Below are 15,524 nucleotides of genomic sequence, written 5' to 3'. Positions count from 1 at the left end.
GCCACACCGTTTCATACAAGCCAGGGTGCTGTTGGCCTTCTTGGTCAACTGGGCACAGTGCTGTACTAATTCTCTTAGTTCAGGTCACTTGTCATCTTACAACATTCTTAAGCCTCTGCAAATACTATTTAGAAAAAAGAACTGGATAAAAACATCTCAAAAATTAAGACTTCCAGATGCAATATTTGTCAGGATTCGGTAGGTCAGTTACATAACTTACATAAATGGGAAAAGTAAATGTCCAGTCTTCCAGTCAGCGATACATTTTGCTCTAAAATGAAAGTTGGCACTGTTACTGGGAGACCGTTGCAAGCTGTAATATAAGATGGAGAAGTGTAGCTTTTCCTCAGAGTGGTCACCATCATTGCTAACTGGCTCAAGGAACTTGCGGGTTACTGAAATACTTTCTTCGGTGCTATTTGAGATAAAATTCAGTGGACAAGTCACAGTGTACAGATGCAGGAATAGACCAGAAGCTCTGCTTCAAAGGGGAAAAGAAGTGCAGAGCTGTCTCTGAAGTTGCTATTCTCATGAATTCCACAGAATATCAAGATTGGGATTTAAGGTTCTAGAGATCATTGAAACAGCTTTGTTACACAGAATGATAAAAGCAGCTCACTTAGTTACATTTTACAAGATACTTTAGACAAGACTGCCTTCAAAACAATGTTTTCTTTTCCATTTTTCATTCTCTTCCAGAAAGTAGTAAATCTAGAGTCATGTTCTTTCACCAATTCTGTACAGTGAGATTTTTTGTCTGTTTGTAACTAAAGCAGTATTACTTTGAATGAAGATATCTACTTTAAGAAAAAGTCTATTCCAAGGAAAAGCATCTACTTTACGAAAATACCGTAATTTTTTATGTTGCTTTCAAAGGGATATACACATAGCTGACAATACATGTTTTTTATACTTAGAAAGAGATTTCATTTCTCTGTGTTGGATGACTCCACACCTTTTTGTAGCAGGATTTATATTCTTGTTATTTAAATATTCACTAACTAGTTGCTAAATCCTTCTTATGGGATTATTTTTGCTTTCACAAATGCTCACGTGAATTTACCAATGTATGTGCTTACCTAGAATTTTTAAGTATACCTATTTCTTTTCATACAGCTGCAATTTTTTTCTATGAACAGTGAAGACCAGAATCCAGCTTCTACAGGTTTAACCGTGGAGAAAACTTCCCCAATTCTAGGCTTCTGTCACATTAACTCTGCTCCCTGCCAGTCTTTTGTAACTGAAAGCTAACACATCCAACCACCCTAGAGTTTTCTTTAGGTAAAGAAAGAACTGAGATTTTTAAGAAAAGTATCCAACAATCTTACTCCAGCCAAGTTTTACCTCAGAAATAACTGACCAGTGTTCATAATTCCCTTAAGTACTTAATTAGCAATCCAGTTCCACTAGCACTTCTCTTTTGTTTAATAACACTATGCTCTGACAAGCCATGAATTTATCAAATCTGCCCTGTTAATAAAAAAAATAATTGTTATTCCCAAAGCTTGTTCAGCTAACACCACCACAGTCACAGCTTGTAAATACTGTCACTACAAAGTGTCTAGAGCTTATTGGAAAGATGGGATATGTACTTCATTCACCTGAAACATTTACCATACAATTGTTGCAAATAAATGCTTAAAATATTTAAAGGTAAATTAGTAGGTACTAATGACACAAACCTGCTTTCCATGTTTCAGATATCCAAACAAAATTTAGTAAATTCACATGTAACTGTTCCCATGATTCATGCAAGGCTTTAAGACCACATGTTCATAAAACCCCACAAAAAATCCCAACCCAAACAAGCAAAAAAACCCACCCCAGTGCAATGTTTCCAAATCCATCAAGTGGAGAGATTATTCATTTGATCAAATTCATTTAGATAATGCTATCACTTCCACAGAGTCTCAGGGTTCAAGCTCAAGGAAAATGTCAACCTTTAGCTGAAACATTAGCACAGTGTTTACTGTGCATGGGCCCACAGACCAAGTACAGGGATGGAAGAGAGAGTTAGAAGTGTTTTGCCTCACCTCTTCTCTAACAAGAGGCACAACACCTCCTTGGATTAACTTCTCTTGTAAGTAGAACAAAGATGGTATGTACACTGAAAAGAAATGCCTGGAGGAAGCTGATGGAGGGAAGGTCTCACTCCAGGAGGGGAAATGAAGACTGTTGGTTTGTACACAAACACTGTGTCTTCCATTTTACAGAAAACTTCACCAATGCTGCCTTTGACCATCTCCAAAAACAATTACCTTCACCTGCAATGTTTATTACTTTACCTTTATTCTGTTGCTACCACAAAAGCAATCTGAAGAAAATAAGAATGAGGCCTACTAAGTACTGAATCTGAGCAGATCTATTAAGTGCTAAGATTAATGAAAAAAAATAACTGTAATATATGAAAAATTAAAAAATTATTCAATAGTTTCACAGTATGTCAAAATGCATGACATAAAAACAGTCTCCGGAATTTCCTTCTCTGCCAAGCAATGGTTTTTGGTAATTACAAAACACTCTGACAAGGTTAAATATTTATTGTTTTCTTTCAGATATTTGGCTATCAGTGTCACAGCATCCATGCCTGGGAGAGATAAGAGTAAACCACCATGGTAAAAAGACCATGTAATCAAAATACGAGCAGCGATTTATCAACCCTGAAATACACTCACAAAAAAAAGTTGAGAGAAATGAGTCATGAAAACATTGAATGCAGTCAGGAAAACTCTTCTAAGAACATTTTATCTATTAGAGTCACTTGATATGAAAGTGTTGAAGTATCTAAATGCAATGACACGTCCAAATTACTTTCACTAATGTAAAAATATAATAATAAATCATAAATTTATTGTCTAAAAAGGAAATCCTACCACTTCAAATACTGTATTTGGAGTCCCTAGTAAAAAATGTAGCTCCTTTCAATGAAAGGTATTTCATACTCTGCCTAGTTCACTTGCAGCAACCAGCTATCATATTCCCAGTATCACCACTGTATGACTGATCAAGAAGCAGAGACAAAAATAAACGGCTTAACTAGCATTTTAGATGCTGAGCTGAAGCAAAACTTTGAAAGCTCCAATTCATTCCTTGTGCCCAGTCTGTAGACCATGCTGTCAGGAAACAGTATCATGCTTTTCAATCAACAGATCTTGGAGGTCATGGAGTACATGGTGAGACTATAGGCTAAGCTTACGGAATACTATGAGTGGCTCCAAAACTATGTCTCAGAAAGACAAACATGTTCAAGAAAAGAGGATTTGTGAGGATGGAGCAAAAGAAGGGGGAAAAGAAGCAAAAAGTGAAGGCGGGGAGAAAACAAAAAGAACTGAGACTATAGCACAAAGCAGATGAGACTAAAAGCAGTGGGGGAAGGGAGGCAAGGGGAAGATTTGCTCAGAAGTGGTATGAGAATGATGGGAAACGGAATGATTTACTCAGCAAGACACACCAGATGCTAGTAACCTACACAGTAAAAAGGAAAAGGAGAGGCCAGGGAAAAATTGGCATCAAAAATACATAAAGATTTTTTTTTTTTTTTGCATTATGCAGTACGACTTTTACCATGTTGTAGCGTTATAATTCAGATGACAAATGCTCACTGTGTGTATATATATACACACATGTATATATACATAAATTATACACACATACATTCAATATGGTTAACATGATCCAGCTCCCATCTGGACTACATTTCCTGAGGGAATGCAGGCCAAACAGCCAACCACCACATCCTCAGCTCAGAGCCTGAGACTATTCCCTTGTCCCACGGGGACAGACACACCATCACGTGCACACCCAGACTGGCTGCTGGGCTTGGGGAAGTGAGGGGCATGGGGAAGGGGAAAGCATCCTTGCAGAGTTGTCTCTCCTTCCAAAGATCGAAGGGAATGAGGAAGAACACAGCTAATGCCTCAAGTGAGAACATGTGTGCGTGAATGTAGCATAACAGGGAAAGAGGGACACAGCCTCAAGCTGCTGCTGTCACCCTCGCAGCACACAGAAGGGAACTGGAAAGAGAATCCAGTTCCTATCCAGAGCTATATAGCTGTACTAGAGCCTTTCCTGGAAAATCGGGGGTAACTGCAAGCTTTTATGGGCTGTGCTTACCTGTCAAGCTGTCTGTAAATTAATCAGGTAACTTTCAGCAGTCAGTATCAATAGAGAAACTCAGCCAGTGCAAAGGACACAGTAAGACAGAAAATCACAACCATTATGAGTGCAAGGGCAAGCTGTACTATCTATTCTTTTTTTTTTTTCCTAAATCTGTTCTATGGCTAGATTCCATAATAAGACATATGACAGAAATCAAGATAATGAAATGCTTTTTAAAGCATATACATGATCTATTACTTTGATATCTGCCCACTTTCTTCCTTCTCTTCCTTTTCATATCTTGGAATGAAATAATAGAAGTTCCCACCGCAACAGTATGTAGCTGAGCAAGTCACCTAGATACCGCAGATATGTTTAGACAAACTTCTAGACAAAGTTATAAATAAGCCTTGGATACAGCTATTCTCATTTTTGTTCTTCAGCATGTCTCTTTGTTCTCTAAGGATGGAATGAGAGTCTAGTGCCAGTGGAAAGACAAACTGATCTATGATAGGAGCTGACATGCTCCAAAATACTATTTTGGCCTTTAGAAAAGACAAAAGGGGAAAACAAGTATGCGGAGTTGTTAGGGGGAGGGATTCTGTTTGTTTTTACGCACTGCTTTTCTAAATCCCCTCCTAAACCCTTTTCCAAACTTCCTCTGAACAAAAACTCTAGCCGAAAGTCAATATATCATTATGACCACTTTGTTGTCTGATGTATAGGTTAATACCCTATACCTTCAGTATCACAAAGGTATAGGGACTTCTGAAAAACACTCTCTCTACTTGGTATTTCTCTACATGCACACGCAATAGGAACATAGATGCAGATATCACTGAATATGTGACTTTAAAAGAACTGGGTCATGAGAAGGGTTTTCTTGGATCTCCTTCCACTGCCCTGGGCATGCAGAAGCTTTTGCTGATGATTTCATATTTTCATCAGCTCCAATTTAAAGCTTTAGCTTCTCCTCTTTTGTGTTACTACTGTGGGACTCCTTCAGAACCTCACTTCTGTGAGGGTTAGAAAACTATATCCCATCTCTAACACAGAGACATTTGCAAATAATTGACACATCTCTCCCTCTCAGGTAGCAGGTAACAGCAAAGACCCTAGAAAAGTATAAAATGAAGCAAGTACAATAATCTTCAGTACAGTCAAATGCAAGGAGCTCATTAGCTGATACTTACGGAGGCATCACTCCTTTCGGGAGGCCTAATGCGTTGACAGAAATGGGTGGTGGCTGGGATGGCAGCATGGAGCTGAGAAAAGCTGCTGGAGACTGGCCGGAATTAGGAAATCTGGGAGTTGGAGACAGGCTGTGGGATGGTGAAGAAAGTGAAGGAAGAGGAGGGGGTGGAGGAGGTGGAAGTGGAAAGGAATCACACACCGGATAGGTTGCAGTTGGACTGAAGACAGGTGGAGGTGGGGGCGGAGGGGATGGAGAAGAAGGAGACCAGGCGTACTCCCCTTCTGGAGCAAACTGCTGAGAGAAAGGGGGAACAGGCACTCTCCCAAACTGTTTCTGAGAAGCAGTTGGAGACATAGGAGAAGGAAGGCTGGATGTAGATGATCCTGAAGATGGAGTCACGTAACCTGAAGCAGGGCTGATGTTCTGAGCAGCAATGAACTGCTTAGGCCGAGCGTAGTTGAAGGAGCTGGAAGACTGCATGGTTGGGGACGTATGAGAGTTAAGAATACTCATTGGCTCAGGAGAGGTGACAGACTGGCTGGACTCAAGCTCCTGGAAGGAGGGGGGAGGAGGAAAGGAAGGAGAAGAGGGAGGGTGCTGATGATGATCAGGTTGCTGTTGGTGACGATACCACTGGCCACTTTCTTGCTCCAGACGAATTTGGTTCTGCAGCTGCTGTATTTTTATAGGGTCCCTGTAAAAGGAAAAATAAGACAAAAAGATGATCAGACATGCACTGCTGGCTGGGAAGGAGTAAAAGTTCCACCGATCTATGGTGTAGGAAAATCAGAAGGCAGGGAAATTCAAAACATTTGCATATCTTGAATATCTCTGATTCTTCAGAGCTAAAACACTGCTACAAAAGTCCCTTTTTTGACCTCAGGAAGTGGGGAAAAATGGATGTCCATAATAGAAGCTGACATAACCTTAAATTCTTATAAAAGGTAACTTATAAGACAATTTGAAGGCTGTTAGGACATTTTAAAGGAGCAATCCAGATAATATAAGTATTGGTAGAAATGTTGAAGTTCTTAACAAGGTTTCATTTCTTGCTTATTTCATTCAGTGGCCCTGTTTCAATAATAAGCCTCAGATATTTACCCAGTGACAACTTCAGACTTAATTTCTGCTGTAGCCTCCGTGGGCCAATCAAACATACTAGTTACTGTCATACTTTTAATAAGGTACTCTGAGACAAGGGACCAACTTCTGTTTTAGAACCATGCATCTATCTGTAGATGAGCAAAAATTACTTCCAAGAAACATCTGTAACCTAAGGAAATAGTAAACGGACCTGCCCCCATATCTTTTTTATTCCTACTTTTTTTTTTTTCTTTCTCCAGGCTTTACTCTTAACTGTGGGTCCTAAGACATATCTTAGTAGATATTAAATACAGTTCTGAGAAATTGCTAATTACAGTACTATCTGCTCAAATAGAAATGAGAATGTATTTTAGAAATGCAGACATTCACTAGCTGAACAATAAAGACTAAAAAACTAATATAAAGGAGCACTCAAAACTGTTAATTAAGGTTTTTTTTTTTTAAAAAAAGGGCAAAATATTCAGCAGTGAAGCAAACCAAACCAGACCATGCACTGGTGGGATTTTTGTCCACAATACATTTTTTTGAATGACATGGAGATCAAAATTAACTGTGTGGTCTATCATTTTAAAATACATCAGACTGACCTGTCACGTTCCAGCTGGAAATCATAACTTTATCTCAATACTCCAGATGTTCACAAAGTTTCAGCACATGCACATATACCTTTTCTGTATATTTAATATATAAATACTTTATTATATACAAGTGTCCCATTGTTTATATATCATTTAGGTCATTTAAGCAGAAATTTTAGCAGCCATCTGCTTAATGCATGGCATATGAATGTATGATTCTGGCACAACAATATACTTTTGTTGGTAGCAACAAAATTAGAAATGGTAATAACATCATATTTTCTGCTCTAAAGATTAATTTTGATATTCCAATCATCCATACTTCCTAGCAAATGTTTTCTGACAAGTATTCTGCTTATGATCTCAGGCCAAAGGAGATTGTTTAGATAAGAAAAAGGGGAGCAAATTTGTTCAATACAGACAACTGAAAAATCAGTTCTTCACATTTAACAATTTTTTTTTCTTTTTTGCTATGAAGATGGTTCAATTATAGCAACATCAATCATCTCACCAGCAATACATACTTCAGTACTTAAAAGGAGACTACATTTTCCTTTTTAATTAAATCAGCCACAAGAACATCAAAATGATGCAGTTCACTTGTAAATTTTATAATTAACTTTTAAATGCTAACAAGAGTCTCTAAATCCCTTTCAGTTCAACTTTTTACTCCATAGGACATGGGCTAAACCTTAGTCTTTGATTTTTGCTAAATTACATAAAAGTGTCCTTTCCCTAAATGAGCTAAAGCAGGGGTCCTCAAACTTTTTAAACAGGGGGCTGGCGTGCAGATGAAGGGCCATAGGTCATCTGTGGCTGCTCGGTTCCCCCCCCCAACCCCGGGCGGGGGGGTTCTGTAAATACCGGGGGCCTGACTGAGTACCCTGAGGGGTCGTATCCAGCCTGCGGGCCGTAGTTTGAGGACCCCTGAGCTAAAGCAACACAATTTTAGTTCCTATCATCATTTGACCTTCTTGGCTGATGACAGAAATACTTCAGGTCACTTCTGACTGGAAAGTCTTGTAAGATTACTACTTTCAGCTCATTTTCTGTCTTTAGACTGACTATTTTCAGACCTACTGTCCAATTCACCTCTAAAATTATTTTGAAATAATACTTATTCTATTTTTCATCATAATCACCCCCAATAATTTATTTATTTCAGAGGCACTAAAGTTAAAAAAAATATGGAAATTTAGTATTGTAAATGGTGTGTTGAATATAGAAGAAACCTCACTGTCACCAGCACTCCTGTGCTTACCCAACATGTGCTGAAAGCAAATCAGAGTGTCTTCTCTTGGTCCTTTTTGATTTTCATTGCCAAGTCACATGGTGATGTGCCCAGCCAACAGCATTACACAAATGACCATCTATGGCCCTGTCAATGCTAAGTATACTAACAACAGTGCCTGCCACCGAACTGCTGCTGTACCAGTCAGGGCAGAAATAACGATCAGATGCAGGGTATGTCTACAAAAGGTTGGCAGGCAAACATCAGGCTGCTCTGATCTCACACTAAGTTTGACTTGAGGCCACAGGAATATACAAGCCTGTAAGTCTGGGTTTATTAGCCCAGGACAGCACTAACTCAACTTGCAAAGCTTTTGATCCATTTAGTGTCCAGACAAATCAAATCTGCTTGAAAAACAACTTACAGACATAATCATTATCATATCAGTCCATGTAGCAAAAAACAAAGGCATCCTCAGAGCAAATTTTTATTCCAGTGGCGGAAATGCACAATCCTTGCCTGCAAAGGAATGTTCTCCAACTCAGAGCTATTCTTTTAAATGGTAGATACAGCCCTATACTTCCTAATTTCTTGAGCAGATGTATGCTAGGGGATGTGTCATTATGAAGAAGAAAAGGAAAAAAAAAAAGAATAATCAACTTACAAGTGCTCCTTTGCAATGACACTGACAGCAGTGGAAGCTCTACATGTAGGTAGGTCCCTGAAAGGTAACACTGCTGTGCCACAGGTATCAAGAGCCCAGCAGTCAAAATTATGCAAGTGAATTGGTCTTTTATGTTGCCCTCATCAGTAGGAAAACAAAATTAAGTTTTTTAATGAGATTACAGGAAAAATTAGTTTAATTGTAATTACATCCTCTTTCCAATTAGCTAAAATATGTTTTGTAATCCCAGTGTTTTAAAGGGCACACATGCTTCCAGGGAACACATCAAGCTTGTTTAAACAATAGAGAATAAAAATTGTTCTCTTATGCAGTTTTTGGTTTTGCCAAGTAATTAACTATAACAATGTAAGAATTAACATTTAAAAGGAATTTTTTAGTAGAAGTCAATCAGTGAATGGCAAAAGTAAGCAATTAAAAAAAATCAGAACTAGCATAAAGCAAATACTGAGAAATTTCAGCATCACTGAAAAGTAGGCCTAGTAGTACATAAATATTTTCACAAGGTCTGCTTCAGTGTTTGCAATTTTCTTTTCAGTACCAGATATTCTTAACCAGGATTTGTATATATGGTTTCAGATGTTCTAATAGGTATGATATAACAGTTAAAGAAATGCAAACAGTAAAGCAGTAATATTCTAATGGAAGCAGACATTAGTTGTAACAGAGGTGAAGTTTCTGTCCTGCATTGCCTGCAAAACCAGCTGTATGCACAGATTCAGTTCTTGGCACTTGGAACCTGCTCAGTAAGGTGATGACTTTCAGACATAAATGATAGCGAGACACATTTGAAAACAGATGTTCAGAGGGAAGATTAGAGGTTTCTTGGTGGGCAGCTACAAAAGACTATCTTTTAAAAAGCAAAACACTGTGACTGTATGATTGGACAGAGATGATCAGAATCTTCTCTAAGGATGCCAATATATACAGCCTATTTTAATAGTTACTCAAGAATTCATGTTCCGAGGTATGCACTTGATTTAGATTATAATAGGCTGATTTATCTTTGTATCTCATTTTCATAATGTTTTTTCTTCCTGATACCTTCTTAGTATCACACTGTTTTGAAAATTAATAGAGCAGTCCTTGACTTTGAGAACTAAACTGGTAACAACCACCATCAGGAACTGTAATCCAAGTGCCTGGACACATTGCTATGAAGGAGGGGAGATGAGTAGGTGGTTGTACATCTCTGAAAGTCTCAACAGGAACTGGCTACTGGATTGCAGAGGACATTACAGCAGATGGCATTTTCAGGGATGCAAGAAATCCTTCACACTGAAGGTTCTGTCAAGCTCATTCACAGACATGTTCCCAGTATTAGGATATGCACCAGCTTCATTTTTATCTTACATCTCTGGGTTTGTGAAGAGCATTAAAAAAAATAAATTAGAGGAATAATGCCCCTCGTCTGGGAAGCACCCTAATATTTGCAGTTTAATCATCAACTCTTCAGTATAACCTGGTCTCTGTACCTTTTGAACACAAAAGTTCATATGGAAGCTTTTCTAACCAAACTATCAATTCTTGGAGGGAGAGGTTCTCCAAAGGTAGCGGAATGCTGTCCAAGCCTTGAGGGAACCAGTCGTACAACAAAATGAACCCTATCCAGGTAGTGTCTACCACAAAGAGTGGTAAGGTCATTGTAGTTTATTCAGTGTTTTACAACACAACGTACGAAGTAGATTGAAATAAACCACCACAGATAAAGAACCAGGACTAAATACTTCTTTCTGTGTTATAACATTCTTAAAAATCCTGATTTTGGCTTCTTGGCAGACTAACTGGGTAGCTGGTAGGCAGAGAAGGAATGGAGAATTGGAAGCCATGGGAACTTATGAGCTGCTGTGGTTCCCTCACTAGATAAGATTCAAAGTGCTCCTGCATCTGGGGCTCTCAGGCAGCTGGTGGCATGGCAGACTTGCCAGGTAGCTGTTAAGCTAGCTCTTAAACTTACTGCTTAATTTGCTTTCTACAACCACAACATTTGTATTTTACCCGTATAAATGGTACTGTTGAAAATGAGTGATTTTCTAAACTTCTGAAAGTTACTATTTAAAAGAGTGAAATGCACATACCAACACATCCAAAATTTGACGGTAGTCACTGTTACCTGGAATTGTACTCTGACAAAATTCCTAAGATAATTCAAGGTTTTCCACCAGTTTTATCAACGTTTGAGAGTTGTTAAAAATGAGGAAAAAAACCAACTAGCTAGCAATTAATTAACAATTGTACTGAAAAGAAATACTCTGAATACAAAAGTAACTCTAACTACCCTGTCCACTGAAGGACTATTTACCCATTTTCAGAAATGTTAAAAATGTACATGTATGACAACACAAGAAGGTGAAGTAAAGGGAGAACAGATGCCCCTTTTTACAAAAACTGTACAGAGTATTCAACACACAGACAGACTTCAGGCTGTATTAATACAAGTATATTTACTCAAGCATTAAGTTTCCTGATGCTGAACAATTGCTTATATTGTGAGAAAGAAGTATGGACTGTTTTAAATCCTGAATTCACATTTATATAAGACTGGAATTATAAAAACTAGAGGGAGGAAAGACAAAAAACAGAAACCAGCACCTGTTTGGGTTCTACCCGGCAAATATCCAGTGATATTTTTTGTCTATACTGATAGATTTCAGGGAAGATGCAGGTTGTCACTACAATTTATTCCTCATACTGAATAACTGGAGAGCTATAACTAGGAACCATCTCCACCAGCTGCGATCTTTTAACATTTTTATTACTTGCCCTTCAAAGCTTAACAATCTGAAAATGCAGATTCACAAGTAACAATTTCCATATTTCACGTTAATATACAGGAGTCTTTATAATTAATTTCACTGTAACCTAACACACTCTCGAGAAAATCACTATGGTAAAAGATCTAACAGGTACTGTATTATGAGCACACTATGAAACTAAGCTTGATTTTTCATTCGAGAGAAACTTCATACACACAGAAGGGAAACATAAGCCATCTGTATTGGATGCATTTCTCTTGCAGGGAAATCCTGTTGCAATTTGGCTGTAAACAACTTTTCTGTCTATCTTAAAAAATTGCAGTTGTACCTGTGCCCATTTTCCATTATGGTTTGATTATCTGTCAAAGCCATCAAGGTAATTTCTGTACTAAGGAAATCAACAGTAGTGACAGTGCCAGTATTCAGCAAACACAAACAATTCTTTCAGAGACAGGAACCATTTTTCATCTCGCTATACCACCGCGGGGACATTTTTCAAAACATGCACCAGTGAGATAACATGTTCATTTTGGGTACAGAAAGAGAGGAAATTGTGCTCCTGTGCACATTCATTGTTCCCAAAAGTCATAAAGACACAATAAAGCTTTAGCAAAATGGTTAAACTTCATACCTCTGGTAGGATTAGATCATAAGAAGTAGTCTGGTAGTCAAAAATCTGTCTGGCTTGGTAATTCAATGGTGTTACATAACTAGTGCACAGAATATCACAGTGATGGATGTAAGAGTTAAAAAAGGACACAGATAACAAGTGTTACTGATAAAGGAAGCAAAAAGTGTTATGTTATTAAGAGGTAGATTGTAACAAGGCATTCATAGCAATACAGGTTTCCATTTACAGCTGAACTGGCCCAAAGCCTAAGAAATCATGACTTGGAATGCAGGAGTGAACTGGTCTGCAAATGGACAAATAGGTCTTCTGCCTCCAATTGTGCTACACCATGTGGAAGGTTATATTCTGTGCTGATTGGTATATATTCACAGAAAATATGGGGAGAAAAAATATATATCAAAGTTTGAAAAACTGTACCAGCCTAAACCCAAAGGTGAACAGAAGAGAAGATGGATGGCCATTCCTCCTCTTCTAGATGTAGTATGGTACATTTTCTCAGTGCTGCCACTGGAACAGCACATGCACAGTTGTCTCATTTATGTATCTATTTATTTTACATTTAATATATTTGATTAATGTGATGCTCTATAAACCATCACTTTTCATCTACCAAAGTTAGAAGATTTGCTTACTTTTATACCTACCCACCAACAGTTACAGTGGGCTTAAAACTGGGCCTCTGTGTTTTCAATATTAACATTCCAGTACCTGTCAAGCATCTGTTCCTTGGGTTGAATGTAAAGATGACTGCTTTGTACTATTGAAATATATACCTTTGTGAAGAAGAATGAACAAAATATTAAAAAGAAAATAAATAAATAGGGTAGCTACTGGATGATCTGATATTAAAGGCAGCACACAGTGGCTGTCAGTGTGTTTTTAGGAAAATTAAAACTTTTACTATGTCTTAAAACTACTTAAAGAAATTAAGGTAGTTTTAGAGTCTAAATTCTAGGCCCTTTTACCAGTCATTCTGTATTAACAAACAGTTAAGACATTTGAGCAGGTCACTGCCTCATGTAAAGCTTGGATATCACCAGCTGACACATCAGTAATCTACATTACTGAAACTCACTGGAGGTATGCTACTCTTAAAATACCTTATGAAAAGAAAACACTGGAAAGGAAATCAAGACATAAACCCAGGTATTTATATGAAATAAATATGTATGAGATTATCCCACTATGACAATATGACTTACTTCAGATGTCAGCACCATCTCAGTACCATAAAGTTTTAGTACTATACCATTCTTGCTGAAGGCCTTCTATACACAAAAAAAAAAACCATCAGTAACATACACTAACTTTTACAGAAGGAGGAGAAGCACCGGGAAGTAACAGCAACTGCTAAAGACAGTAATAATCTTTCAGCCTGGTTCTCAAGAGCACTGGAAAGTGAAAATAACGCTACAGCATTACTCACAATTTTTGTGACATTTATTCAACCAATGTGGTTCTAACACAATTATATCTTGTGCTCAATCCAGTGCGGAATGCTATACTCCTGTCATGCAATCTAGGTTGGTAATCTCAGTGAAAGTTATGGCAGTGAAAAAGAAAGATACTTAAAAGGATTAATAACTGTAGTCACTCTGCATGCTGCAAACTTCCTAGGGTATCTGAAGTTACTGCCATATTAGGGATTGATATCAACCAGAGACATCTGCAGATCTATTGGGATTTTTCCTCTCAGATGCCCTGTTAGACAGCCTTTTAAAAGCACTGGTGAAGCCCATATCATGCATTAATTGGAGAAACAACAGTCTTTCACTGCTTCCCTGCCGTCAATCTTTGGCACCTGAAATGGGAAAAATAACTGCCTCCTACATGTTACATAGCTGCTTGGCTTCAGCTGCAGTTAAAGAGTTTGTTCAGGTATGGATAAAACTGCTTCAGCTTTCTTCCCCAAACAGGCTAGCTGATAGGCAAAGCTCTGGTTAAGTGAAATACTTTCTTGCAAAGAAAATGAATATAAAAAATAGCTGGAGTGTTATCAGTGTTCCCAACTGTTGCAGCATTGCATGTATATATTTCTGCAGAGAGCTGGAAAATGCCCAGCAGGCTCATTGTGGGCTACACTTATCACAGAACAGAAGAAAAACTCCTACATGCACTGGAAAAACAGCAGCAACAGAATATCTTAGTAAAATGAAAACACTAGACAGTGTGGCAAATGTACCTTGTGTCAGCTATTGCATTTAGAAGACTGAAAAGAACTCTTTCGTAGACTTGGCTATAATAGTAGACATAACTATCTGCTCACATAGACTGATAACATCTTTTTGGTTTATTGCATTTTTTCCCCTATCAGCAACTTTCATCAGTTTCAGTGATACCTGCCTGATGGAATACGTCTGTGGCCAATTTCGTATCAGGAACAATCTTTTAAGATGTGGATCTCCATTCATCTTGCTGAACTGATTTTGAAAATAAGAGTTTATAGGACTCTGTCACTTCTTATCTAGCCAGACATGTACTTCAGAAGCATGAGTTTGGGGATTTAGTTGGGGTTTTTTTGTTTGTCTTTAAAGGCATCTTCCCGAAAGTATAAGAGGCAAGAAAAATTATGATACTCAAAATGTTGCTAAAGCACCCTTAGATATGCATGGCTACTGCTTATTATAACTGCACAATAAACATAATTATAATGGAGATATCTCAGGCAAATCCCAAGGATTTGGTAGACTTGCAGCCTTACTCCATGACTGAATTTTATACCTCACTGACATTTTCCTGTTGTTACAAAACAAAAAATGAATACCTATCAGCAGAATTACTGAGCAAAGGCAAAATCCACCCCTAATGCACACATCACTGCAGTCAAAATACACTTTTAAATACTCAGAATACATTCTGCTCTCCAACAGATCGAACAGACCTGACCAGAACTAGTCACATTCCCCATCATCACAAAGAGAAACAATGTATCCTGAATTTGCACTTATTTGGACACAGACACTCAACTTTAATTAGCTTCTTGCTCTGGCAACACCCAATTTTAAATAGTATTTCCCAGGTAAACAGATGAAATGGTTTTATGGTGAGAATTTAACATTTTTTTTTTAACTGCTAGGTAACTGTACAGTGCATTGTTCTGAGAAGCTTAAATGGAATACCTTACATATAAATGATGGAGCAAATCATTGCTTTTGTACTTTTGCGTGGAAACACATTCCATAAGGATGATTCACTTCAAGTACTATTTGTTTCTTAATTTATCAAGTAATCTTGAGCATGGCAGACTGA

At 37.8% G+C, this 15,524-nt stretch overlaps 1 protein-coding gene across 6 annotated transcripts in view; it reads right to left on the bottom strand.

Moving 5' to 3' along the window:
• LOC101913699 (palladin) overlaps positions 1-15,524 on the bottom strand; it is a 193,360-nt gene that overhangs the window by 32,718 nt on the left and 145,118 nt on the right. For 5 of the 6 annotated variants that reach the window (XM_055795564.1, XM_055795566.1, XM_055795565.1 and 2 more), the window contains one exon: positions 5,292-5,987. The exons of the other annotated variant lie outside the window; for it this stretch is intronic. In XM_055795564.1, coding sequence (XP_055651539.1) covers positions 5,292-5,987 — 696 coding nt within the window. The remainder of the gene's footprint in view (positions 1-5,291; positions 5,988-15,524) is intronic. 6 annotated transcript variants of the gene reach the window in all.

This window comes from Falco peregrinus, chromosome 2 (genome assembly GCF_023634155.1).
Source record: "Falco peregrinus isolate bFalPer1 chromosome 2, bFalPer1.pri, whole genome shotgun sequence".
Classification (NCBI taxonomy): Eukaryota; Metazoa; Chordata; class Aves; order Falconiformes; family Falconidae; genus Falco; species Falco peregrinus.
This window is presented reverse-complemented; position numbering and strand designations above follow the sequence as displayed.